Raw genomic sequence first — 27,033 nt, forward strand, 5'->3', positions numbered from 1 at the left:
GAAGACATCCGCCTTGTGACGCTACCCCCCCCCAAACATAGTCCTGTTGGGCTTGTAACAGGAGTTGTCTTTCGCCCTCTTAACTTTCTACATCTCAGTAATAAGCCAGGCCTCTTGGGATGCCAACAATGTAAATGCCTCGGCAGACATTTACATCAGCGATTTTTAAACTCTGTGCTGAGTTTTGCCTTCACTGTAGGCCTCGCCCAGACATCTTGAATGTAGGGTCTGTTAAGACAACGGTAATTCATCTGAAGAATTCAAATCTCTACAATTCAGATTGAAAAACTAATACTTTAATAATCCCTTTTAGTTTTAACTTCAGCTGAGGATCATTAATAACAGAACATTTTAGCTAAAATAAAATAGAAATTTTAATGCCTTTTTTACTTTCTGAATACCAAGAAATTTTCTTTCTGGCAATGCAAGACATACAGAACTGATCTTACAACAAATTCAACACAAGAAAATTACATACAAGGAGCAAATAATGAACTTAAAAGAGTATTAAATTACATGATAGATTAAATATACAATTCAAAGACATACTAAAGAAATTTCTTAACCTCTAAAATAAATGCTATAAGCACAATCTGAGCCATAAGCAAGGAACTCCCATTGTAATTCTAAAAATATTTCGAATTATATTACAGGTATTTATTATTATTAATTATATTACATTTTATAAACATTTTATTATGATTACTGATTTCATGATTACTACTGACACTTTGAAACTATTATCTATTGTTATAACTATATTTCTATAACAAAAGTCCAGAAAAACCAAACATTCTAAATTTGTCAAAGTATTTGAAGATCAATGAAATTCATGAACTTTCTTCAAATAGCAAAACGATGTAGAACAAATATCAATGAATTAAAATATGACCAGATTCAAATTTTTTTCAATGGAATTTAATATTTCTTCCTGAACTCAAAATAAAATGCAAGGTGACATCAATTAACTGGCATGGCAGGATTCCTCCAAAATTTTTAAAGTGATTTTCCCTTATTAAAATCACCTATTAATATTGTTGATTTAGAGCAAGCATGCTACTCTTGTACTTGCAAAATAAAAGTAGAGAAAAAATGCCCCACTGGCATTTCTAATGAAATTGCAGCCCCATAAAGTTGACAAAAATTATATTGAATCAAATGCTAAATATTTTACTAAATTTAGAAAAGCCTGGAAAACAAGACAAGAATCATGAGAAAAGAGGACATGCTCTCCAAAAGCAGCCAGACTGATTGTGTATCATTTGGATTTTTTGAAACCATGGCAAATTAAGATAAGATAATTTTTAATAATAGAGGTTATAAATAGAAAAACTGGTTTTTGATGTTTAAATATCATTAAAGAATCTAAATTCTGTAAGCTTCTATTTCTACACCAAAAAATTTTTAACTTAGCTAGAATCCTAAGTTATTTACCATTATACATTATAATGAATAATTACACATTATTTATTTATTTATGATACAAACTATTTATATATATATAAATAAAAAACAACATAACACAAAAAAAGAACATATAAAACACTTTTTACTTAATGTATGTTTTGACTCTTAGAACACCAATTATTAATCTAATTGAAACTCATAGAACCCTTATTATTTATCTACTTGAAGTTTGATATTCACATATTAGAATTTCACAAATAATCTTACAGAACAAAATAACAAATTCTCAATGTTTAAATCGGTTAAATACTGTTACTTTACAGAAAGCTCAGCAGACATACTTGTTTTGACAGAAATTGAAAAAGGTGTCAAATTAAAAAAAAAAAAAATGGAAAACACATAATTGTTTTATTAATACTTACACTAATACGGAATTGGCCAATCCGAAATTAATTCTAGTTATAATTTTGAATATAATTTATCATTATAACAAGTACCATTTTAATAGTTCTTTATTAAATAGTCAATGGATTAGTACTATCGTAATGGATCCATTTAAGTATTTTTGCAGAAAGGCCTTTTAATAATAGTTTCTCATACCTGTATCCAGAATAAAACATTAATTGCAAACCTCCTGAACAGTTTTCCAAACAATATCACTGCACTCAAGCTCACACCGACGAATCCGAACATAAACCGAGTCTTATCGATGGTATCCCAGTCTAACCCCACCACCATTCCTGAGCATTACTCAGTCTATGTGAATGCATACACGCAAACTAACGTAACGCTTTCTGTGGGAAAAGTTTGTTCCTATTGCAAGCATGATGTCATACTATGTTAAAATTTATTTTTAGCAAGAATGCGTGATAAGAACTGAATCATCAAAAAATTATTCTTGTACCTAATTATGCCGTGATTTTCCACATTCAATCTTCTCTGAATAAATCCATTTAACCTCGCATTTTTAAAATCGTCCGTCAACGTAATATAAAATAAAAAGTATACAAAGTAACCAACTTAATTAAGCCCCATGAGCCTATTTTAGTTAAAATGTATAATGGTTACAATTCATGCACAAAGCTAAATCTCAGATATAACAAATTAATTGTACATTTCAAACTTGAATCAGATGTATAATCTATGAAATTTTCTTGTTTTTTTCCGATGATTGAAACCTCTTCAGTAAAGAAAATATAGTTTTAGTTAAATTACTTAAATAAAATTTTTCTAGTTTTCCTAACATTTTACAAATTTCAATAATTTCTCCAATTCCACAAAGGCCAAGAAAAACCCTGCATAGATAGTATGCAAAAAATTACCAATTACTACATTTAACTAACTTTCAACAAAAATGTAAAATTGTATCTTAAAAAGGAGGCACTAAAAAAATTTAAACATATTACTTTTCACTTCCCTTAAATTCAATAAAATATTAAATAAAATTATAACTGTACAAAATATGGGTAATTGTAAATAAAAACCACAGATGTTCAAAAAGAAAATTTATATTGTATTTCACTCAAAAAACAGTTTTCACTTTTTCTCTGGAGTAGCCTTAGCAGTACTTGCTGCTGCCTTGGGCGTTTTAGCTTTCTTAGAGGCTTTACTTTCTTTCTTAGGTTTTTTTACTTTTGTAACTTTTTTCTTGGTTCTATCTTTCTTTATCAGATTTTTCCTTCTAGAGAGTGCTTCAAGCCTTTCCTGTTTGGCTGCAGGAAGTTCAACCTTAAAAAAAAAAAAATAACTTAGATATACAGCAGTTTTGACTAAATAATAATAATTATTATAATTAAACTTGCAAGAGTAATTAGAAACCTTAACCCAACTATAAATATATATATATATTTATATTATAACACATACACTAAAACACATATTACCCTTCATAACTTGGAACTTATATTTCATGTCAGTATTACTATAACACAGCTGAAAAAATTAAAAGCCTGTACTTCCTCCCCTCTTTACGGGAAGGAAGTAAGGAAATAAATAATGATTTCTAGGCAATAATTGTTTCTGGACCTAAAAGGTACTTTCCTTCCAACACTAAATAATCAACTTAGGATAGATGATTTAGTGTGTCCTTTAATAAATGACTGAAGTATCAGAAGTCATACAAAAGTTTAAATTCAAATTTCTAGAAATTAATCATTTTATAGAATTTATTACTGTCTGAAAATCTCAATAAAGAAAACTTGAAAAGCTCTATTAATTATTATATTTTCAATGAATATTAATAGTGTTCCATTTCATCCGTCATTGACATTTTAAAAAAAAATTTGGATTTTTAGGTTTATAAAAAAAAAAAAAAAACCTCCTCTATGAATCATGAGACCTTGCCGTTGGTGAGGGGGCTTGAGTGCTCAGGGATACAGAGTAGCTGGACCGAAGGTGCAACCATATCGGAGAGGTATCTGTTGAGAGCCAGACTAAGGAATGATTCCTGAAAGAGGGCAGCAGCTCTTTCAGTAGTTGTTAGGGGCGTGAGTCAGGACGACTTAAACGGCCGTATCAACATCACTCAGTCCTCTGAGTACTGCGCAGCTGAAAGCAATGGAAAACTACAGCTGCTTTTTTTTTCCAAGAAAATGTGGCTCTGCATTTTCACATAACAATAATGGAGGCGCCTTCCTTGGTAAAATATTCCGGAGGTAAAATAGTCCCCCGTTCGGATCTCCGGGTGGGGACTACTAAGGAAGGGGTCACCAGAAAATTAAAAAATAACATTCTACGAGTCGGAGCGTGGAATGTTAGAAGCTTAAAAAAGGTTGGTAGGCTAGAAAATTTAAAAAGGGAAATGGATAGGGTGAATGTGGATATAGTAGGAATTAGTGAGGTTCGGTGGGAAGAGGAAGGCGACTTTTGGTCAGGTGATTTTAGAGTAATTAACTCAGCGTCAAATAATGGGCAGGCAGGAGTAGGTTTCGTGATGAACAAGAAGATAGGGAGGAGAGTGGAGTATTTCAAAACGCATAGCGATAGAATCATTGTAATAAGGATAAAATCAAAACCTAAACCGACAACGATTGTTAACGTTTATATGCCTACAAGCGCCCATGATGATGATGAGGTAGAGTGTGTATACGAAGAGATTGATGAAGCAATTAAACACGTAAAAGGAGATGAAAATTTAATAATAGTTGGAGATTGGAATGCAAGCATTGGAAAAGGCAAGGAAGGGAATATAGTGGGTGAATACGGGCTGGGCAAAAGGAATGAAAGAGGGTACCGACTTACAGAGTTTTGCACGAAGTATAATTTAGTAATTGCCAACACCCAATTTAAAAATCATAATAGAAGAATATACACTTGGAAAAAGCCAGGCGATACTGCAAGGTATCAGATAGATTATATCATGGTTAAGCAAAGATTTAGAAATCAACTCGTTGACTGCAAAACTTACCCTGGAGCAGACATTGATAGCGACCATAATTTGGTGATAATGAAATGTAGATTGGGGTTTAAAAACCTGAAGAAAAGGTGTCAGATGAATCGGTGGAATTTAGAGAAGCTTGAGGAAGAGGAGGTAAAGAAGATTTTTGAGGAGGACATTGCAAGAGGTCTGAGTAAAAAAGATAAGGTAGAAAATGTAGAAGAAGAATGGGAGAATGTTAAAAAGGAAATTCTTAAATCAGCAGAAGCAAACTTAGGCGGAATAAAGAGAACTGGTAGAAAACCTTGGGTTTCAGACGATATATTGCAGCTGATGGATGAACGTAGAAAATATAAGAATGCTAGTGATGAAGAAAGTAAAAGGAACTATCGGCAATTAAGAAATGCTATAAACAGGAAGTGCAAACGGGTGAAAGAAGAGTGGATTAAAGAAAAGTGTTCAGAAGTGGAAAGAGAAATGAACATTGGTAAAATAGACGGAGCATACAGGAAAGTTAAGGAAAATTTTGGGGTACATAAATTAAAATGTAATAATGTGTTAAACAAAGATGGTACACCAATATATAATACGAAAGGTAAAGTCGATAGATGGGTGGAATATATTGAAGAGTTATACGGAGGAAATGAATTAGAAAATGGTGTTATAGAGGAAGAAGAGGAAGTTGAGGAGGATGAAATGGGAGAAACAATACTGAGATCTGAATTTAAGAGAGCATTAAAAGATTTAAATGGCAGAAAGGCTCCTGGAATAGACGGAATACCTGTAGAATTACTGCGCAGTGCAGGTGAGGAAGCGATTGATAGATTATACAAACTGGTGTGTAATATTTATGAAAATGGGGAATTTCCATCAGACTTCAAAAAAAGTGTTATAGTTATGATACCAAAGAAAGCAGGGGCAGATAAATGTGAAGAATACAGAACAATTAGTTTAACTAGTCATGCATCAAAAATCTTAACTAGAATTTTATACAGAAGAATTGAGAGGAGAGTGAAAGAAGTGTTAGGAGAAGACCAATTTGGTTTCAGGAAAAGTATAGGGACAAGGGAAGCAATTTTAGGCCTCAGATTAATAGTAGAAGGAAGATTAAAGAAAAACAAACCAACATACTTGGCGTTTATAGACCTAGAAAAGGCTTTCGATAACGTAGACTGGAATAAAATGTTCAGCATTTTAAAAAAATTAGGGTTCAAATACAGAGATAGAAGAACAATTGCTAACATGTACAGGAACCAAACAGCAACAATAACAATTGAAGAACATAAGAAAGAAGCCCTAATAAGAAAGGGAGTCCGACAAGGATGTTCCCTATCGCCGTTACTTTTTAATCTTTACATGGAACTAGCAGTTAATGATGTTAAAGAACAATTTAGATTCGGAGTAACAGTACAAGGTGAAAAGATAAAGATGCTACGATTTGCTGATGATATAGTAATTCTAGCCGAGAGTAAAAAGGATTTAGAAGAAACAATGAACGGCATAGATGAAGTCCTACGCAAAAACTATCGCATGAAAATAAACAAGAACAAAACAAAAGTAATGAAATGTAGTAGAAATAACAAAGATGGACCACTGAATGTGAAAATAGGAGGAGAAAAGATTATGGAGGTAGAAGAATTTTGTTATTTGGGAAGTAAAATTACTAAAGATGGACGAAGCAGAAGCGATATAAAATGCCGAATAGCACAAGCTAAACGAGCCTTCAGTAAAAAATATAATTTGTTTACATCAAAAATGAATTTAAATGTCAGGAAAAGATTTTTGAAAGTGTATGTTTGGAGTGTCGCTTTATATGGAAGTGAAACTTGGACGATCGGAGTATCTGAGAAGAAAAGATTAGAAGCTTTTGAAATGTGGTGCTATAGGAGAATGTTAAAAATCAGATGGGTGGATAAAGTGACAAATGAAGAGGTATTGCGGCAAATAGATGAAGAAAGTAGCATTTGGAAAAATATAGTTAAAAGAAGAAACAGACTTATAGGCCACATACTAAGGCATCCTGGAATAGTCGCTTTAATATTGGAAGGACAGGTAGAAGGGAAAAATTGTGTAGGCAGGCCACGTTTGGAGTATGTAAAACAAATTGTTGGGGATGTAGGATGTAGAGGGTATACTGAAATGAAACGACTAGCACTAGATAGGGAATCTTGGAGAGCTGCATCAAACCAGTCAAATGACTGAAGACAAAAAAAAAAAAAAGAAAAAAAATGTAATTAACATTTGTTATAAAAAGGTATAAATAGTTATAAATATTAAGCACATACACAAATACACAAAATGTGTGTGAATGGCAATACACACACATATTGTGTGTATGTGTATTTCTGAGAATTAAAGTTGACAGCTGGTCAAAAAATGCCAAAGATATACTGTGAATTGTATTCTACATTATTGTCATTTTACTGAAATTAATCTTTTTCACAATTCAAACATCGCCTTACAATTGTTTAGAAAGTTCAACCAAATAATTGTTAGGCTCCAATAAAGGAACTGGAAAATAATTATATAACAAACACAAATAAAAATGCTACTTATATTCATATTATTCCTATATACTGTTAAATTATATTTAAATTCTGTTAAATAAACCTCATCTAGTACACAATTTTGAGATATGTCAAAAATAATACTTTGCAAGTCACTAACTTATACTTATCCACGTTCACGACACTGTGTACCCATATGGTTAGAATTCTTTTTTAAATTACGTCGTGTATCCGCAGCATCGCACTCTGTCCATTAGTAAAGTGCATCAAGCTCCCAACAGTGTACACGTTTCCACAGGTTTCTTAGAGCATTTATTTTTAGTCTAGCTATACTGTAGGTGTCTAAAATCATACGGCATATTAGATGTGCCACGAAAAAACTATGTATATAATACAAGTTTACAAACCAACTATTTTATTCAGATAAATATTTCAATCTTTGCGTAATACAAATTCTAAATTAAATTTTTTTTTAGTTATAAAATGAAATACAGTAAATAAAACCAGTAGCATGCCTAGTAGTAGGCTCAGAGGAATAAGAGAGCTCATGTACCTGTGCAGATGCACGATGCCCAGGAGTTATAATCATAAAAAAGGCATGTAGGATACATGCAAAAAAAAATTGAATTTCTTTGAAATTATGCTTGTTTCATGTATGTCATGAAATATAAACTAAATATGTAAAAAGAAAATTTCTGGAATTTTTTTAAGTATATACATCTAAACAACTGCGGCAAATAAAAAAACCTGCATATTTTGGCATCTGTCACGAACATGTTAACCTGCGCCAGATTATCGCAGAAAGCTAACAGTCTTTTACAAGAAGGTTTTTCACCTGAAAATCTATATTTTACACTATAAAACCTTTACAAAGCATGTCATTGTTAACTAACATCATATTTATATATATATATATATTATATATATATACCTGAAAGTCATACTTGCTAGCTAATCAAACTATGCAATGCACAAATAAAAAAATGATTGTCTGTTCTTAAAATTAACTTGAGTGAAAACTAGTAAAGAATTTCTTAATTAAAATGTATATTATTTTACATACAATTCATACACAGCCTTACTACTGCTTAGAAGGTTAATCCAAACAGCTGTTAAGTTCAAACCAAGCAGCTGAAAAAGAATTACATACCTTAAAAAAAAAAATAAAAAACTACTTACATTGCGCTTCTTAGATAACTCTGTATCCTTAGCCAGTTTCCTCTTTTCCTCCAAAAGAGCTTTGCGTTTTAATACAGATGCAAATGGGTTCAACTTCAACATAGCTCTAGTGTTGCTTAATGGATTTAATTTCTTAACACGTCTCACGACACCCTTCCTATAAATATAAAAAACATCATTTGTGAAAAACTTTTTTAAATTTAACATATTTTTAGTTAATGAAAAAAAAAAATATATATATATATATATATATAATATTTTTGCTTCAATATTAAACTTTCAGAGCACTTTTATGTTTTATTACCAAACAGTACAATTAAGAAGTTACCGTTCCCTATGAATAATGTACTGGTTAAAGATTCTTTGTTTTACACAAAATTTCAGAGATATCAATTCTTTAGACAATATTTGGTTGGGCTGTCAAATATGTGGCGATATAAAGGAAAATTTGCATAATATACGAATTCCCCTCCAGATTAGCTGTGCAATTTCACATACTTAATATGGATGGCAATGCTATATTAATCCCATTTAGTTTTATGGCTGATCAAGATCAGCAGTACAACTACGAGAGTATGTCAATTATTATCCACAATGTAGTTATAAATTTTATTGCAGTACAAATAGGAAACTTACATGTATTTTTTCATTTTTCAAAATAGTCCCCTTGCATTTCAACTTGGTCAAATGTCGCACAAGCTTCCTGATGCCCTCATAGAAGAAAATTTTCGGTTGAGCCGAAAGCCAGGAATGAACTGCCTCTTTTACGGTTTTGTCAGCAGTAAATAGACCGCTGACAAAATCGGCATTAACTTCTTAATGCCTCTGAGTGGACCAAACATTTGGTAGTCAGAAGGGGCAAGATCAAGGTATACGGAGAATGAGCCAGTACTTCAGCAGTGAGGGCAGCAGTATGTGAACGGGCACTGTCGTGCAACACCACACCTTTCGACAGCAATCCTCAATGTTTGATTCAAATTGCGGGCTTCAGCTTGGCAGTAAGCATCTCACTGTAATACTCACTGTTTATTGTCGTGCCCCTTTCGTAATAATGTTCCAGTACTGGGCCTTGCGAGTCCCAAAAAACCGTAAGCATCAGTTTTCTTGTGAATGGTTGGGTCTTGAACTTTTTTTCTGTAGGGCGAATTTGGATGTTTCCATTCCATACTCTGCCATTTATTCTCAGACTCATAATGATGGATCCATGTTTCGTCACCAGTGATGATTCTATCTAAGATGTCCTGTTCATTACCATAGCGATCCAAATGTTTTTGGCAGATGTCCAAGCGCATTTGTTTATGCAGCTGTGTGAGTTGTTTTGGGACTCATCTTGCACAAACTATATGAAACCAAAGTCTATTGTGGATGATTTCGTAGGCAGAACCGTGACTAATTTGCAGATGATGTGCCACTTCATCAATAGTTACTCGCCTGTCTAAGAAATCCATGTCACATGCATAATCAATTTTCCTCATTTGTGGCAGTAAACGGTCGACCGTCCCCCTTTGTCGTGCAACCGTTTTTGAAATTTTCAATCCATTCGTAGACACTCCATTGCAGCAACACACTGTTCCTGTATTGTATCGAAAGTCTTCGATGAATTTCAGACCCTGATACACCTTCTGATCACAAAAAACAGATCACTGAACATTGCTCTTCTATGGTGCAAACAGAAAGTGGAGCAGCAATGGTTAACAACAGGGCGGCGATAATGGAACTAACCTAGCAACATCAAACCTGCACAGACATAACAATTAAACCATGTCATCTATGCAAGACAACAGTACTACCAACAAACAAAAATATAACTAAATTGCAGATAATAATTAACTTACCCTCATATTAGGATATTGGGGCAGTATTAATATCAAAGTACAATAAAAATAAGTGCAGTGGACTGCATAACCAAAACCTATCTCTCCAGTGAAGCTTTAAAAGTCATTATCCCTTAGCACAATACATAAATCAATAGAGATTTTCTAACATGTTTTGCAACACTATATTTTATCATAAATCGAGTGGAAAACAGGAAAGAATGTGGGAAAATAAATGTGACCTTCTAAAAACTTAGATCTGGTTGCTTCAGCTTTTTAAAATGTAATAAATATTGTTAGATATGTAGTAACTGATTTTACACTTTCAACACAATATATAAAGTACAACAATTAGAACTCAAAGAAAAACTGAACAAAATAATACTTACTTAGGTGGTTTCACTACTTTCTTGATTTCATCAGATTTCAAAAGACGAGACAAATCTGTATTAGCCATTTTAGGGAAGGGTAAGTTGTATCCTTTCTTAAGAGTAGCACTCTTACGCCACGCACCATACAACGCATCAAGTTTTTCAAAAGCAGACTGTGTCCAAATAACAAATCGTCCAACATGGCCGCCAGGTGCAAGCTTCAGTAAATTTAATTTTGTCACGTTGATCAAATCTACACCAGGGATGTTACGGAATGCTTTTGTTAAACCCTGAATAAAACAAAAATTTCTTATGAAGTAAAGTGTAACTGATAAAAATAAATTTTATCAAAATTCAGTGTGCTTGCAACCAAGCTTTTAAAGGTAAAGAAAAACACTTATGTATTTTAACAGTTTATTAGATAGTACTACATTTAAAACCATTTCTTTACCAATAGCAATTTAATCCCTACTTACATTTTTTAGTACACAAAATTAATATACATTTGTGAATGTAGGAGTTGCAATGTTCTTTCACAAACTTTTTTTTGGTAATATAACTTCAAATGGAAACTAGACAAGCTATATTAGAGCTTTAAAAAAATATTTATTAAAATAAAATTATGATAGTAAAATTACTTTTTGTTTTTCTATTATTACTAATGTTTAGTTCATGAAAAAAAACTAAAATAATTGTAAACTAAACTTAGAATAGCTTTGGGGTGCGATTATATTTTTATACTTCAGCATTTTGACAACTGTCAGGAGTAGTTATATTTGATGTGGTTAATCACCCAATTTTTTTTGTAATAACTAAGCAGCAACAGAAATATAAAAATCTCAATTCTTACCTGATCACGATTGTAAATGATTAAAGGTCCTCTACGTTGGATACGACGACGATTACGCATCTTTCCTTTACCAGCTCTAAAGCGACGAGATTTATAAACCTGTTAAAAATTTGAACCTGATAATTTTAAGAAATTAAATATTGCATAAGTGTTAAAATGATATTTAACAAGTAAATTTGACTACAAACATGAAAAAGTATTATAAATAAGTATATCATAAATTCAAAGTGTAGTTAATCAGTTTTAACTAAGGTTTTCATGAAACTTCAATAACACAGACCAAATTATAAGTCATCATATTAACTACATACTTACTTTATAATCAGCCTAAAAGAAGAGACATTAAAAACATTGGTATATTGTATATTATTAATGAACTAATCGTATATATTAAGTAATAAAGGAAATTGAGTCAATTACAGTAAAATGAAACTTACATTAAACTATACATTTCCTACGTCAGGTGTAAGAAAAAGATTAATTATATCAAAAAATTTAATTATGATAGTAGCATTACCAATAAAAAGATTTTCCTAACCTATAATCTTAATTACTTTATTAATTTTTGAAGTAACTTTATAAATCATTCTTTTAAAGAATGACAAAATTATACCATTTGTATAGTTTTGGAAAAAATTGAGGCTTTTTTATTTTGTAATAGTTTTACCACATTTAGAGTTGAAAAACTGTGTTATTTTATTTTTAGGCTTTCATACCTTTTTAAGCAGCCACTTTGTTTAGGTATGTCAACCTATTTATTATTTTTTAAGGTTTGCAGAAAGTTTCTTGTTTTTAATGTCAAAATTAATCTTCATAAAACAGTACATTTTATAGCTTAGCACATTTTGACCTACGCTGTAGGAAACAGCTCAAAAAATTAACAGAAAATATTAGTTAAATAAACAGAATTTCATCATAAAAACCTCAAATTTTCAGAAATTAAAAATATATTTTATATGCAACGTTTTAACTGATGATTTAGTATGGAATGAAGCATAAATCAAAAAACATTAAAAAATGCTTAAAAAAAATATTGAAAATCCATTTTAAAATCAATGGTAAATTGGTCACTTCACTTCAATTATCAATAGTTTGTATATAAAAATAAAGGAAAAATAATGTCGAATAATTTTATTAACTGAAAACAATATATTTAACAAATGTAAAAACTGTTGACTAAACATCAAATATAATTAACATAATATTTCTGTTTAACAATGACATTACTTAAAAAAAAATTTGAAACTTAACACAGACTGCCCACTATAATTCAATATTCATGATTATACATAAACCATTAAATAATAATAACCATTGAAAATGCAAATTTATTTTTGTCTTCAGTCATTTGGCTGCTTTGATGGAGCTCTCAAAGATTCCCTATCTAGTGCCAGTTGTTTCATTTCGTTATACCTCCCCTACATCCTATAACAATTTGTTTTACATATTCCAAACACCTTGCCTGCCTGCAAAATTTTTCCCTTCTACCTGTCCCTCCAATATCAGTGACTATTTCAGGATGCCTTAAGAAGCGGCCTATAAGTCTGTTTCTTCTTTTAACTATATTTCTCCAATTGTTTCTTCATCAATCACTTTATCCACCATCTGATTAATATTCTCCTATAGCACCACATTTCAAAAACTTCTCATCTTTTCTTCTCAGGTACTCTGGATTGTCCTAGTTGCACTTCCATATAAAGCTATACTCCAAATACTTTCAAAAATGTTTTCCTGATGGTTTTGATATAAGCAAATTATATTTCTGACTAAAAGATCATTTTATGTGTGCTATTCGGCATTTTATATAGCTCTTGCTTTTGTTACCCAAATAACAAAAGTCTTCTACCTCCATAGTCTTTTCTTTTCCTATTTTTATATTCAGTGGTCCATCTACTTTATTTCTATTATATTTAATTTTCTTCGTTTTGTTTATTTTCATATGGTAGTTCTTGCGTAGAACTTCAACCATGCCATTCATTGTTTTTTTAAATCTTTTATACTCTCAGCTAAAATTACTATATCAGCAAATCGTAGCATCTTTTCACCCTGCACTGTTACTCCGGATCATTAACTGCTAGTTCTATGTAAAGATTAAAAAATAACAGGGATAGGGAACATTCCTGTATGATACCCTTTTTTATTATTGTTCCTTTCTTATGCTCTTCGATCATTTCAACAGGTGCAGTTCGGTTACTGTTAATGTTATCAATTGCTCTTCTACCTCTATACTTGAACCCTACATTTTTTAAATGCTGATCATTTTATTCCAGTCTACATTATCAAATGCCTTTTCTAAGTCTATAAATGCCATGCATGTTTGCTTTTCTTTAATCTTCCTTCTACTATTAATCTGAACGCTAAAATTGCTTCCCTTGTCCCTATACTTTTCCTGAAACCAAATTGGTCTTCTCATAATACTTCTTCCACTCTCCTCTCAATTCTTCTTTACAGAATTCTAATTAAAATTTTTGATGCATAAATAGTTATGCTAATTGTTCTGCATTCTTTGATTTTATCTGCTCCTGCTTTCTTTGATATCATGACAATAACACTCTTTTTGAAGTCTGATGGAACTTCCCTTTTTTTGTAAATATTACATACCAGTTTGTATAATTTATCTATAGCTTCCTCACCAGCACTGCGCAGTCATTCTGCAGGTATCCTGTCTATCCCAAGAGTCTTTCTACAATAAATCTTTTAATGCTCATTAAATTCAAATCTCAGTATTATCTCCCTTTTCAAGTTTTCATTATATTCCACCCACCTATTGACATTTTCTTTCGTATTATAAATCAGTGTACAATTTTTATTGCTCACATTAGATTTTAACTTATGTACCACAAAATTCTTCTTAACTTTCCTGTATGTTCAGTCAATTTTCATTTCTCTTTCAATTTCTAAACACTTTTCTTTAATCCACTCTTCTTTTGCTAATTTGCACTTTCCGTTTATGGTATTTCTTAATTATTGATAGTTCCTTTTACCTTCTTCATCACTAGCATTCTTATACTTTTTAAGTTCATCCATCAACTGCAATATATTCTCAGAAATCGAAAATTTTCTATCTGTTCTCTTTGTTCAGCCTAAATTTCGCTTCTGCCACTTTAAGAATTTCCTTTTAACATTCTCCCATTCTTCTTTTATATTTTCTACCTTATCGTTTCTACTCAGACCTCTTGTGATGTCCTTCTCAAAAATCTTCTTCACTTCCTCTTCCTCAAGCTTCTTCTTAATTCCACCAATTAATCTGACACTTCAAGTCTTTAAACCCCTATCTAAATTTCATTATCTAAATTATGGTAGCTATAAATGATATATCTAATTAAAATTTCTATTTATCAATTCATACTTCACATCTAATAACATCCATAATAAATCTCTTTAATGTTCTTTGTACACTTTTAGTAGTGTTCTATTTTCTTGCAATTACCAGTAATTCTGCAGTAATAAAAAAAGACACATCATCATCCACTTTGCAAGGCATAAAAATCATTAAAAATATAGGTCATAACATCAGACAGAGTTCTATAGTTCTTTGTAGTATTATGCACAGGGGAAAAACTTATTTTCCAAGATTTTTTTAAGTCATCCCTTTTCAGCTGGGATAATTAAACTTAAGAGATTTAAAAAATTTAAGAAAAGAATGGTTTAAATTCTATATTATCATCTTTAACTTAGGATCATTATTCTCTAATGTTATTACAGGATAAAGAAAGGAATTTATACAATATAAACAATCTTTAATTTTGCACAACATTAAATATGAATATTTTTCTAAAATTAATATCAATATCTAACAAAAGGATATATTTACCTTCTGAATATCAGTCCATGCTTTAATACGGTGCAAAAAGATAGTAGCTTGTTTTGTTTTATTATATTCCTGAATTTTATCACTTACAACAAGTGGTACTTCTGGCACCTCATGAATCATATGTCCTAAAACAAAATACCTAGTTTAATAAAAAAAACTGATTAAAATCAACTCAACAACACGAACCAATGTTTAGTGATCACATTAATTACTAAAAAAATTTTAATTTAAAAAAAAAAACTTATACAGAAAAGATTCTTCCATGGTGCATTATGCAGTATTGGCTTACTTTCACAAATTATATAAAAAAAAAGCTCTGCTTGAGGCAAGTCAAAAATATACAATGTTATAGACTTCAGGATAATCCTCTAATTTTAACCACTAAATGAATATAAAACTGCTTTAGATTGAATAACAGCTCTTAAATGGTTGAATATAAATCTGAAATTTAAGAGATAAATTAGTAGAGTATGGGCTGCCTTGTGTAAAATTTTGATTGTGGTAAGTGCAATAATTTTCTAATGGCAGCTGATCAAAATCAAACTTTATAACAGAAGGCCTAGAGAAAATGTCTTTTTTGCTCTTATTGTAATAACATACTATTAAAAAGTAGTAACAAATTTCCTACTAACACCATTAAACAGAATAAAATTAAGACTGAACGACTTGTTTTACAGCTGGCTGGATAATAATTCTGTATACTAATAACATATTAAATTCAAAATTTAATAATTTAGTTTGCTTACACTCTTACATGATGAGAGTGATATTTACCCATATATGGAGATTATGTTTAATAAAATGAGTGAACAATTAAAAAATTAAAACGAAAGATTATAATGTAAAACAAACAAAAACTTACCCTTGGACATGACAAGAGCAGGAACACCAGTTGCTGCTATAGCAGAAACCATTGCGTACCTCTTCTGATTAACATTTACTTTACGATGCCATCTACGCCATGTTTTTGTAGGAGCAAATATACGCCCTCCTCTACACATATTACCAAAGGCTCCCTGACCAGAACGATGGGTACCTCCACCACGAACCCTGGGAATACGAGCGACTGCACGTCCAGTTCCCCAAGATTCAGCACTTGTCTGATGACCTAATAATAGAAAAAATTCATTAATATAGATTTTATCAGATCAGATAACTGAAGTTAACCATATACATATATGCACATCACAAAAATTAATGCATATCTTTGGGCAGTAATATCTGATGAAAAACAAAAGAAAACTCGCCTTACAGATTAAAACCTTATCTTGTTTTATAGAAAATAAATTTAAAAATAAGTTCATCATCATTCACTAAAGGCTATGCCTTGTCGATTTAGCCATGTCACGCTCATCTCTGCCTCTTTCTTCAAGTCATTATATGAACCATGGCCTATCTCTTCTTTAACATTATTGATGATGGTTGCCCTTGGTCTATCTTTCTTTGGATTCTTACCCAAAACCTTACCCTCAAATATATTTGTTAAGAACTGTTCATGTCGTATTATATGTCCCATCAATTTCACTCTTTTTCGTATGACATTTAGCAAGGACTTCCTCTCACTCACTTCTGCTAACAGTTGATCATTTTTTTCCTGTCCACCCAGCTTGTTCTTATTCTCCTCCAAATCCACATTTCCACTGCTTCCAGTCTTCTTCTTCTGCTTTCCTAAGCATCCATGTTTCACACCCATAAATTAAAACACTCCAGACCTAAGTTTTAGCGAAATGTTTCCATAATTCAGCTAATACAAGCCAAAATTAACAAAAATAAAGGAATCGATCTATATTAAAAAAAAATTATTCAATTCAAATTAATTTAAAATTAATTTTTTTTAAATTTTTATTTCAATTTTTATTGTTGATTGATTTTAAAGCTATTATGAATAAACATATTTGTTTAAAGTAATTGTAATTTATACAAATTTATAAGAAAATTGTAGTTAATCAGCAGTTTATGTTATTTTCTTTGTGTACCAACAACCCATTCCAATAAAAATCATAATTTTAACTACAACACAAGATAACAATCGATCAGTGAAAAAAATTCATTTTGGAATTATTTTTATTTTAGAGTATGAGTTCTAGAGAACATTAATAAATACATAATAAAACAGCTGTACAGACTAGTATAAAAATCATACTTTTACATTTCATGAAATAAAAATACTTTCCAACACAGTCAAGAATTCCAATAGTTTTAATAGAATCCTCTTTCTTTAGCAAGAAAGAGGATTCTATTAAAAATATTGTCTTGAATCACATTCCATCTTGTGATTCAATGACAATATGGAAAATATATATATATATTGACATTAAGAAACTGTGCATGTTGTTTAACAGCATTGTTAAAATAGATAGTCAAATCAAGTGCAAAAAGTCCCAAATCTTTACTACCTTTACAAATTTATTAAATTTATTCTTAAATGTCAGATTCTTATATATACTGAAACACTAATTTTTGTATAGTATCACAATCATATGATTTTCTATAAATAACATACAAAACTTTACAAGAAAATGTAGTTGATCAGCATCATAGTTAGCTTATTTTCATAGTGTCTCAACAACACGGACCAATAAAAATCATCACTTCAACTACTACAGAATATAAAAAGAAATTTAGATAAATTTCACAGTACATTGGTGAAAATGTACTGGTTTACTTTAACAAAACATTCTATAAAACTTTTAGTTTTATGGAGGTTAATAGTTTTTCTTCAGTCCTCTACACAAAATAGTTATATGAACCAGAAAAACAAGGCCTATTACACATATATAGTGACCATAAATCTTTCTGATGTAAAACCAAAAATATAGTTTTAATGCACTCTTTTCTTTCCTTCAAAATTCTTTTTCCATCCCACAGTTCATTGAAATTACAGAATCAATCTTATGATTCAATGACAATATGGAATATATATATTTATACACACATACTGAATAATTTGACATTAAGAAACTGTGCATGTTGTTTAACATGCATTGCTAAAATACATGGTCAAATCAAGTGCATAAAGTCCCAAATCTTTACTACCTTTACAAATAAATTAAATCAACCACCAAAAACCTTTTTAAATTCTTAAATGTCAGATTCTTATATATACTGAAACACTAATTTTCGTATAGTATCTCAATCATATGATTTTCTATAAATAACATACATAACTTTACAAGAAAATGTAGTTGATCAGCATCATAGTTAGCTTATTTTCATAGTGTCTCAACAACACGGACCAATAAAAATCATCACTTCAACTACTACAGAATATAAAAAGAAATTTAGATAAATTTCACAGTACATTGATGAAAATGTACTGGTTTACTTTAACAAAACATTCTATAAAACTATATTATTTAGTTTTATGGAGGTTAATAGTTTTCCTTCAGTCCTCTACACAAAATAGTTATATGAACCAGAAAAACAAGGCCTATTACACATATATAGTGACCATAAATTTTTCTGATGTAAAACCAAAAATATAGTTTTAATGCACTCTTTTCTTTCCTTCAAAATTCTTTTTCCATCCCACAGTTCATTGAAATTACAGAATCAATCTTATGATTCAATGACAATATGGAATATATATATTTATACACACATACTGCATAATTTGACATTAAGAAACTGTGCATGTTGTTTAACATGCATTGCTAAAATACATGGTCAAATCAAGTGCATAAAGTCCCAAATCTTTACTACCTTTACAAATAAATTAAATCAACCACCAAAAACCTTTTTAAATTCTTAAATGTCAGATTCTTATATATACTGAAACACTAATTTTCGTATAGTATCTCAATCATATGATTTTCTATAAATAACATACATAACTTTACAAGAAAATGTAGTTGATCAGCATCATAGTTAGCTTATTTTCATAGTGTCTCAACAACACGGACCAATAAAAATCATCACTTCAACTACTACAGAATATAAAAAGAAATTTAGATAAATTTCACAGTACATTGATGAAAATGTACTGGTTTACTTTAACAAAACATTCTATAAAACTATATTATTTAGTTTTATGGAGGTTAATAGTTTTTCTTCAGTCCTCTACACAAAATAGTTATATGAACCAGAAAAACAAGGCCTATTACACATATATAGTGACCATAAATTTTTCTGATGTAAAACCAAAAATATAGTTTTAATGTACTCTTTTCTTTCCTTCAAAATTCTTTTTCCATCCCACAGTTCATTGAAATTACAGAATCAATCTTATGATTCAATGACAATATGGAATATATATATTTATACACACATACTGAATAATTTGACATTAAGAAACTGTGCATGTTGTTTAACATGCATTGCTAAAATACATGGTCAAATCAAGTGCATAAAGTCCCAAATCTTTACTACCTTTACAAATAAATTAAATCAACCACCAAAAACCTTTTTAAATTCTTAAATGTCAGATTCTTATATATACTGAAACACTAATTTTTGTATAGTATCTCAATCATATGATTTTCTATAAATAACATACATAACTTTACAAGAAAATGTAGTTGATCAGCATCATAGTTAGCTTATTTTCATAGTGTCTCAACAACACGGACCAATAAAAATCATCACTTCAACTACTACAGAATATAAAAAGAAATTTAGATAAATTTCACAGTACATTGATGAAAATGTACTGGTTTACTTTAACAAAACATTCTATAAAACTATATTATTTAGTTTTATGGAGGTTAATAGTTTTCCTTCAGTCCTCTACACAAAATAGTTATATGAACCAGAAAAACAAGGCCTATTACACATATATAGTGACCATAAATTTTTCTGATGTAAAACCAAAAATATAGTTTTAATGCACTCTTTTCTTTCCTTCAAAATTCTTTTTCCATCCCACAGTTCATTGAAATTACAGAATCAATCTTATGATTCAATGACAATATGGAATATATATATTTATACACACATACTGCATAATTTGACATTAAGAAACTGTGCATGTTGTTTAACATGCATTGCTAAAATACATGGTCAAATCAAGTGCATAAAGTCCCAAATCTTTACTACCTTTACAAATAAATTAAATCAACCACCAAAAACCTTTTTAAATTCTTAAATGTCAGATTCTTATATATACTGAAACACTAATTTTCGTATAGTATCTCAATCATATGATTTTCTATAAATAACATACATAACTTTACAAGAAAATGTAGTTGATCAGCATCATAGTTAGCTTATTTTCATAGTGTCTCAACAACACGGACCAATAAAAATCATCACTTCAACTACTACAGAATATAAAAAGAAATTTAGATAAATTTCACAGTACATTGATGAAAATGTACTGGTTTACTTTAACAAAACATTCTATAAAACTATATTATTTAGTTTTATGGAGGTTAATAGTTTTTCTTCAGTCCTCTACACAAAATAGTTATATGAACCAGAAAAACAAGGCCTATTACACATATATAGTGACCATAAATTTTTCTGATGTAAAACCAAAAATATAGTTTTAATGTACTCTTTTCTTTCCTTCAAAATTCTTTTTCCATCCCACAGTTCATTGAAATTACAGAATCAATCTTATGATTCAATGACAATATGGAATATATATATTTATACACACATACTGAATAATTTGACATTAAGAAACTGTGCATGTTGTTTAACATGCATTGCTAAAATACATGGTCAAATCAAGTGCATAAAGTCCCAAATCTTTACTACCTTTACAAATAAATTAAATCAACCACCAAAAACCTTTTTAAATTCTTAAATGTCAGATTCTTATATATACTGAAACACTAATTTTTGTATAGTATCTCAATCATATGATTTTCTATAAATAACATACATAACTTTACAAGAAAATGTAGTTGATCAGCATCATAGTTAGCTTATTTTCATAGTGTCTCAACAACACGGACCAATAAAAATCATCACTTCAACTACTACAGAATATAAAAAGAAATTTAGATAAATTTCACAGTACATTGATGAAAATGTACTGGTTTACTTTAACAAAACATTCTATAAAACTATATTATTTAGTTTTATGGAGGTTAATAGTTTTCCTTCAGTCCTCTACACAAAATAGTTATATGAACCAGAAAAACAAGGCCTATTACACATATATAGTGACCATAAATTTTTCTGATGTAAAACCAAAAATATAGTTTTAATGCACTCTTTTCTTTCCTTCAAAATTCTTTTTCCATCCCACAGTTCATTGAAATTACAGAATCAATCTTATGATTCAATGACAATATGGAATATATATATTTATACACACATACTGAATAATTTGACATTAAGAAACTGTGCATGTTGTTTAACATGCATTGCTAAAATACATGGTCAAATCAAGTGCATAAAGTCCCAAATCTTTACTACCTTTACAAATAAATTAAATCAACCACCAAAAACCTTTTTAAATTCTTAAATGTCAGATTCTTATATATACTGAAACACTAATTTTTGTATAGTATCTCAATCATATGATTTTCTATAAATAACATACATAACTTTACAAGAAAATGTAGTTGATCAGCATCATAGTTAGCTTATTTTCATAGTGTCTCAACAACACGGACCAATAAAAATCATCACTTCAACTACTACAGAATATAAAAAGAAATTTAGATAAATTTCACAGTACATTGATGAAAATGTACTGGTTTACTTTAACAAAACATTCTATAAAACTATATTATTTAGTTTTATGGAGGTTAATAGTTTTTCTTCAGTCCTCTACACAAAATAGTTATATGAACCAGAAAAACAAGGCCTATTACACATATATAGTGACCATAAATTTTTCTGATGTAAAACCAAAAATATAGTTTTAATGTACTCTTTTCTTTCCTTCAAAATTCTTTTTCCATCCCACAGTTCATTGAAATTACAGAATCAATCTTATGATTCAATGACAATATGAAATATATATATTTATACACACATACTGAATAATTTGACATTAAGAAACTGTGCATGTTGTTTAACAGCATTGCTAAAATACATAGTCAAATCAAGTGCATAAAGTCCCAAATCTTTACTACCTTTACAAATTTATTAAATCAACCACCAAAAACCTTTTTAAATTCTTAAATGTCAGATTCTTATATATACTGAAACACTAATTTTTGTATAGTATCTCAATCATATGATTTTCTATAAATAACATACATAACTTTACAAGAAAATGTAGTTGATCAGCATCATAGTTAGCTTATTTTCATAGTGTCTCAACAACACGGACCAATAAAAATCATCACTTCAACTACTACAGAATATAAAAAGAAATTTAGATAAATTTCACAGTACATTGATGAAAATGTACTGGTTTACTTTAACAAAACATTCTATAAAACTATATTATTTAGTTTTATGGAGGTTAATAGTTTTTCTTCAGTCCTCTACACAAAATAGTTATATGAACCAGAAAAACAAGGCCTATTACACATATATAGTGACCATAAATTTTTCTGATGTAAAACCAAAAATATAGTTTTAATGTACTCTTTTCTTTCCTTCAAAATTCTTTTTCCATCCCACAGTTCATTGAAATTACAGAATCAATCTTATGATTCAATGACAATATGAAATATATATATTTATACACACATACTGAATAATTTGACATTAAGAAACTGTGCATGTTGTTTAACAGCATTGCTAAAATACATAGTCAAATCAAGTGCATAAAGTCCCAAATCTTTACTACCTTTACAAATTTATTAAATCAACCACCAAAAACCTTTTTAAATTCTTAAATGTCAGATTCTTATATATACTGAAACACTAATTTTTGTATAGTATCTCAATCATATGATTTTCTATAAATAACATACATAACTTTACAAGAAAATGTAGTTGATCAGCATCATAGTTAGCTTATTTTCATAGTGTCTCAACAACACGGACCAATAAAAATCATCACTTCAACTACTACAGAATATAAAAAGAAATTTAGATAAATTTCACAGTACATTGATGAAAATGTACTGGTTTACTTTAACAAAACATTCTATAAAACTATATTATTTAGTTTTATGGAGGTTAATAGTTTTTCTTCAGTCCTCTACACAAAATAGTTATATGAACCAGAAAAACAAGGCCTATTACACATATATAGTGACCATAAATTTTTCTGATGTAAAACCAAAAATATAGTTTTAATGTACTCTTTTCTTTCCTTCAAGATTATTTTTCCATCCTACAGTTCATTGAAATTACAGAAATCAGTTACACTTATTGGTGCTTGTAAAATACATAATTTAATGAAGAAAAAAAGAAAGGGTTATTAAATTAGAGTGGAAACAAAATTTTATATATAATTGTTTTAAAATGTACTAATTACTTTTGGTTGCATGGTGCAATTTGGGCATGAAAATGAATTTTCTTATGTTTTGAGGAATGAGGGGTATGAAAATACAATTTGTTTTATAAACTACTACATAATTTTCATTGAAATTTAGATATGCAGTAATAGTGTGTATCTAAAGTTGCACATGAAAATTGGATTCAACCATTCCTAAAAAAAATCTGAGGTTATTTTGACTATGTAGTGGTGTATTTTTCATGTGCATTTATGCAGTGAATCAAAGTGGCAAGCGAGTTAAAACTTGATGCCTATGTGTATTCTGCATGTAAAGGCGTTTTGCTTCCAACACCCTTATTATTTTGCAGTCGGTCTATGCAGAACTGCACAAGTTTTTTTTTTAAAATGCCAATCAGAAAATAAGAGGAAAAAACAGGTTAATAATATTGTTGTTTTTTTATATATATACTTCACCAGAATTTTTATAATTTCTGCAGGTTTTCTTAAAATAAATTACTAATCACAATCATAACAGTAAAGAAAAAAAAGAAAGGTTTAATATAGTGTAAATCTCATTTTTTTTTTATTAAATAATTCAGCATGCATCACTTTTTTTAAAAATCTTTTTACGTTTTTAAATAATTAATTATAACCATATTTAGAATGTTAACAGCAGATCGAAGTTTATAAGAAAAGTATAGTCAATCAGCATCATAATTGTTATTTTCATTGTGTCTCAACAACACTGACCAATAAAACATCATCATTTCAACTACTACAACCTAACACTATTGCTGGACTCTGTGGTGCGAGTGGGTAGCATCTGTCTTTCATTTGGAGGTGCCAAATTCCATGCCCAGCCATGGCATTTTCACAAGCTATAAATCATTCATCTCATCCTCTGAAGCAATACCTAACGGTGGTCCCAGAGGTGAAAGTACTTTCACAGGATCCTGAATCCTCATTCATGATTGATTTGATTTTATTAAATTGCACATTAAAATACAAATATTAAAAATTAACAATATGCTGAATCATTAAAATAAAACCATACTCGTGGTGCAATGTTTGTCTGTTCTGAAGGCATAAAACACTTCTACGACTGAAATTCACAGGCAAATTCATTTGATAGACAAATATTATGAGCGATACAAAATTAAGACAGTAATTTCAAGAAAACTGCTGGGCTTCACCATGTTACAACTGTTTTCTGATGTTTCATTTAATTGAAAAATTAGGCTATAAAAATTGTGCTAGATGGGTGCCGAAGATGTTAACAAACGCACACTAGGAAAATGACTTGCTCAGTGCACAAATTTTTGCGACATTATGAAAATGAAGGTGCTAAATTGTTTAATCAGTGTTACCGAAGATGAAACTTTGATTTCTTATTTCAACATTGAGACAAAGCAGGAGCCAATGCAATGGAGGCATTCATTATTTTCTAGACTGAATTAGTTCAAATAAGATCATTTAGTGAAGAAGTTTATTGCCTTTTTTTTTACTTGCATATCAAATTTAGTAATTGCAGACTACTGTGAATGCCAATACTTAAAATGATTTAAAAAAATTAAATAAATATAAATTGCCAGTAAATGAGTGTAAAGGGCTTTGGCAAAAATGTAATATAATAGAGAATAAATTAACTCCTCACTGGTCTCTTTCTTTAATAGAAATGAATGTTACCTTGTCCTATTTTATTCTTTTTTGTATAATGTATGTATTTTGACTAATGACCTAATATGTAATTTAAAAACAATTTTTTGCATGCAAATCATATTTTATTACACACACATACAAACATATGCAATATTCGCAGAATTTCCGTCACACGTATATACAAAATATTTGCACAACTAGCTTTATATAATTTTACCTACACACAAAATATTTACGTAATTATACATTTATTATATACTGATAGAATTTTGTGATATGATTAGAAATATAGTGCCGAGTCAGATTACAAAAACCATGCTAAATAAACAACTTGTCATTACAGCGGGTCAGCTGATTATGATCAAATAAAACTGAAAATCCCACACTTTACACTGTATTAAAAATAACTGCGTTATCTCTATTGCAGAACATGACAGAGAACAAATTAAAATTGGACAAAAAGTTGACGTTGGAATATTCTAATAAAGGCCCTAATCATACACTTCAGCTACGTTGGAATATTCCATCAAAGACCAGTTAAGAGGGTTAAAAAACATTCAAGGCATATCTGAGTAATATGAACTACAAAACCAAAATAAAAAAGTTCCTTAGTGATGATGTAATACCATCAGTAATATTTTTAATAATCAGTCTAAAAAATAAATTTTTTTGTTATGAAGTTATTACAACTATTCACACATATTTAATTAAGATGAGATAATTTTAATAAGTTTAATGACTGTAAACAAGCTAACTCAAAATAGAGTACACTGCTCTACTCTACTTGTTCCCATCTCAGCTGCAAACTGATGTAGTATATTTATATATATTTTTTAATATATATTCTTCCACATTTGCAGTGTTAAGTCTTTATAAAAAGGCTTATTCAGCTTCTGATCAGCATTGTTTGTGTGTAATAGCAGTTGTTCAATGCCCTTTTTTATTTGCAATAACGAAATGAATTATTAATTACACTACCAACAAATTCTTAATTAGCACATTTAATATCGTGTCCAACACATGCCCAAAACTTTATGTAGTTCTTTTTTTTTTTACTACTTACAACAGGAAACGTCAACATCTTATTTTACGAAAAGATCTATCCATCAAGAAAATAAAAAACCTAAGGTATTCAATTATAGTTCAGCAAATTATCAATTACACTGATAATTTGTAGATCACTATTTTTGATTTTGATAATATTTGGTATATGATTAACTACCCACCTTGTAGTGGCCAAAAATATTTTTTTTTATATTTAAATGAAATTTTTTTCTTAGATAATAGTCTATTTTCTAACTCTCCAACAGGTAAAAACATCCACTTTTGTTGCTTTTTCCATGAGCTGTAGCCTTATTTTACATCTTACAGAGGGTCAGAAAGAGTAAAGATGGAACGAACTTTACTTAGTGCACCCAAAATTCATTTTTACACTACTAAATCTTGTAATGTTTATTGAAGTTACGCTTACAAATTATTTTTCAAATTTTGGGCCCAAAATAAATAATTAAGGGCTTAGGGTAGCAGGCCTGCTTTTTACCTTTTAACTCTTAGGTACTAGTAGTACTTATAAAGAAAATGGACTTCGTGTAAAAAAAAAAGGCCACCAAATCGTAAGATTTTGAAAATGTCTCATTTTGGGGCCCAAACACATGTAGGACAGGTGGTGAAATCTGACATGTTTACAGTAGTAAGTACTTTATATGTACTTTAAAACTATAAAATTTACTCAACAGATTGATGAGTAATGAAGCCAACAAAAC

At 29.8% G+C, this 27,033-nt stretch overlaps 1 protein-coding gene and 9 non-coding genes across 10 annotated transcripts in view; all 10 read right to left on the reverse strand.

The window, feature by feature from the left end:
• Positions 1-2,899: 2,899 nt before the first annotated feature.
• Positions 2,900-27,033, reverse strand: part of RpL4 (ribosomal protein L4) — a 33,306-nt gene continuing 9,172 nt past the window's right edge. Inside the window, exons 3-8 of the mRNA XM_075366362.1 lie at positions 16,181-16,426; positions 15,319-15,443; positions 11,505-11,603; positions 10,673-10,944; positions 8,470-8,626; positions 2,900-3,135 (exon numbers count right to left, since the gene is read on the reverse strand). Of these exons, the coding sequence (XP_075222477.1) occupies positions 2,944-3,135; positions 8,470-8,626; positions 10,673-10,944; positions 11,505-11,603; positions 15,319-15,443; positions 16,181-16,426 (1,091 nt within the window). The 3' untranslated portion in view covers positions 2,900-2,943. The remainder of the gene's footprint in view (positions 3,136-8,469; positions 8,627-10,672; positions 10,945-11,504; positions 11,604-15,318; positions 15,444-16,180; positions 16,427-27,033) is intronic.
• On the reverse strand, positions 17,844-17,915 carry LOC142325878 (small nucleolar RNA SNORD18). The gene has a single exon (XR_012756618.1). It is a non-coding gene; the product is annotated as a small nucleolar RNA SNORD18 (small nucleolar RNA).
• On the reverse strand, positions 18,504-18,575 carry LOC142325879 (small nucleolar RNA SNORD18). The gene has a single exon (XR_012756619.1). It is a non-coding gene; the product is annotated as a small nucleolar RNA SNORD18 (small nucleolar RNA).
• LOC142325880 (small nucleolar RNA SNORD18) lies at positions 19,170-19,241 on the reverse strand. The gene has a single exon (XR_012756620.1). It is a non-coding gene; the product is annotated as a small nucleolar RNA SNORD18 (small nucleolar RNA).
• LOC142325881 (small nucleolar RNA SNORD18) lies at positions 19,836-19,907 on the reverse strand. The gene has a single exon (XR_012756621.1). It is a non-coding gene; the product is annotated as a small nucleolar RNA SNORD18 (small nucleolar RNA).
• LOC142325882 (small nucleolar RNA SNORD18) lies at positions 20,502-20,573 on the reverse strand. Its single transcript, XR_012756622.1, has one exon. It is a non-coding gene; the product is annotated as a small nucleolar RNA SNORD18 (small nucleolar RNA).
• Positions 21,168-21,239, reverse strand: LOC142325883 (small nucleolar RNA SNORD18). Its single transcript, XR_012756623.1, has one exon. It is a non-coding gene; the product is annotated as a small nucleolar RNA SNORD18 (small nucleolar RNA).
• Positions 21,834-21,905, reverse strand: LOC142325884 (small nucleolar RNA SNORD18). The gene has a single exon (XR_012756624.1). It is a non-coding gene; the product is annotated as a small nucleolar RNA SNORD18 (small nucleolar RNA).
• On the reverse strand, positions 22,499-22,570 carry LOC142325885 (small nucleolar RNA SNORD18). Its single transcript, XR_012756625.1, has one exon. It is a non-coding gene; the product is annotated as a small nucleolar RNA SNORD18 (small nucleolar RNA).
• LOC142325886 (small nucleolar RNA SNORD18) lies at positions 23,164-23,235 on the reverse strand. Its single transcript, XR_012756626.1, has one exon. It is a non-coding gene; the product is annotated as a small nucleolar RNA SNORD18 (small nucleolar RNA).

Source organism: Lycorma delicatula, chromosome 5 (assembly GCF_047948215.1).
Source record: "Lycorma delicatula isolate Av1 chromosome 5, ASM4794821v1, whole genome shotgun sequence".
NCBI classification, from domain to species: domain Eukaryota; kingdom Metazoa; phylum Arthropoda; class Insecta; order Hemiptera; family Fulgoridae; genus Lycorma; species Lycorma delicatula.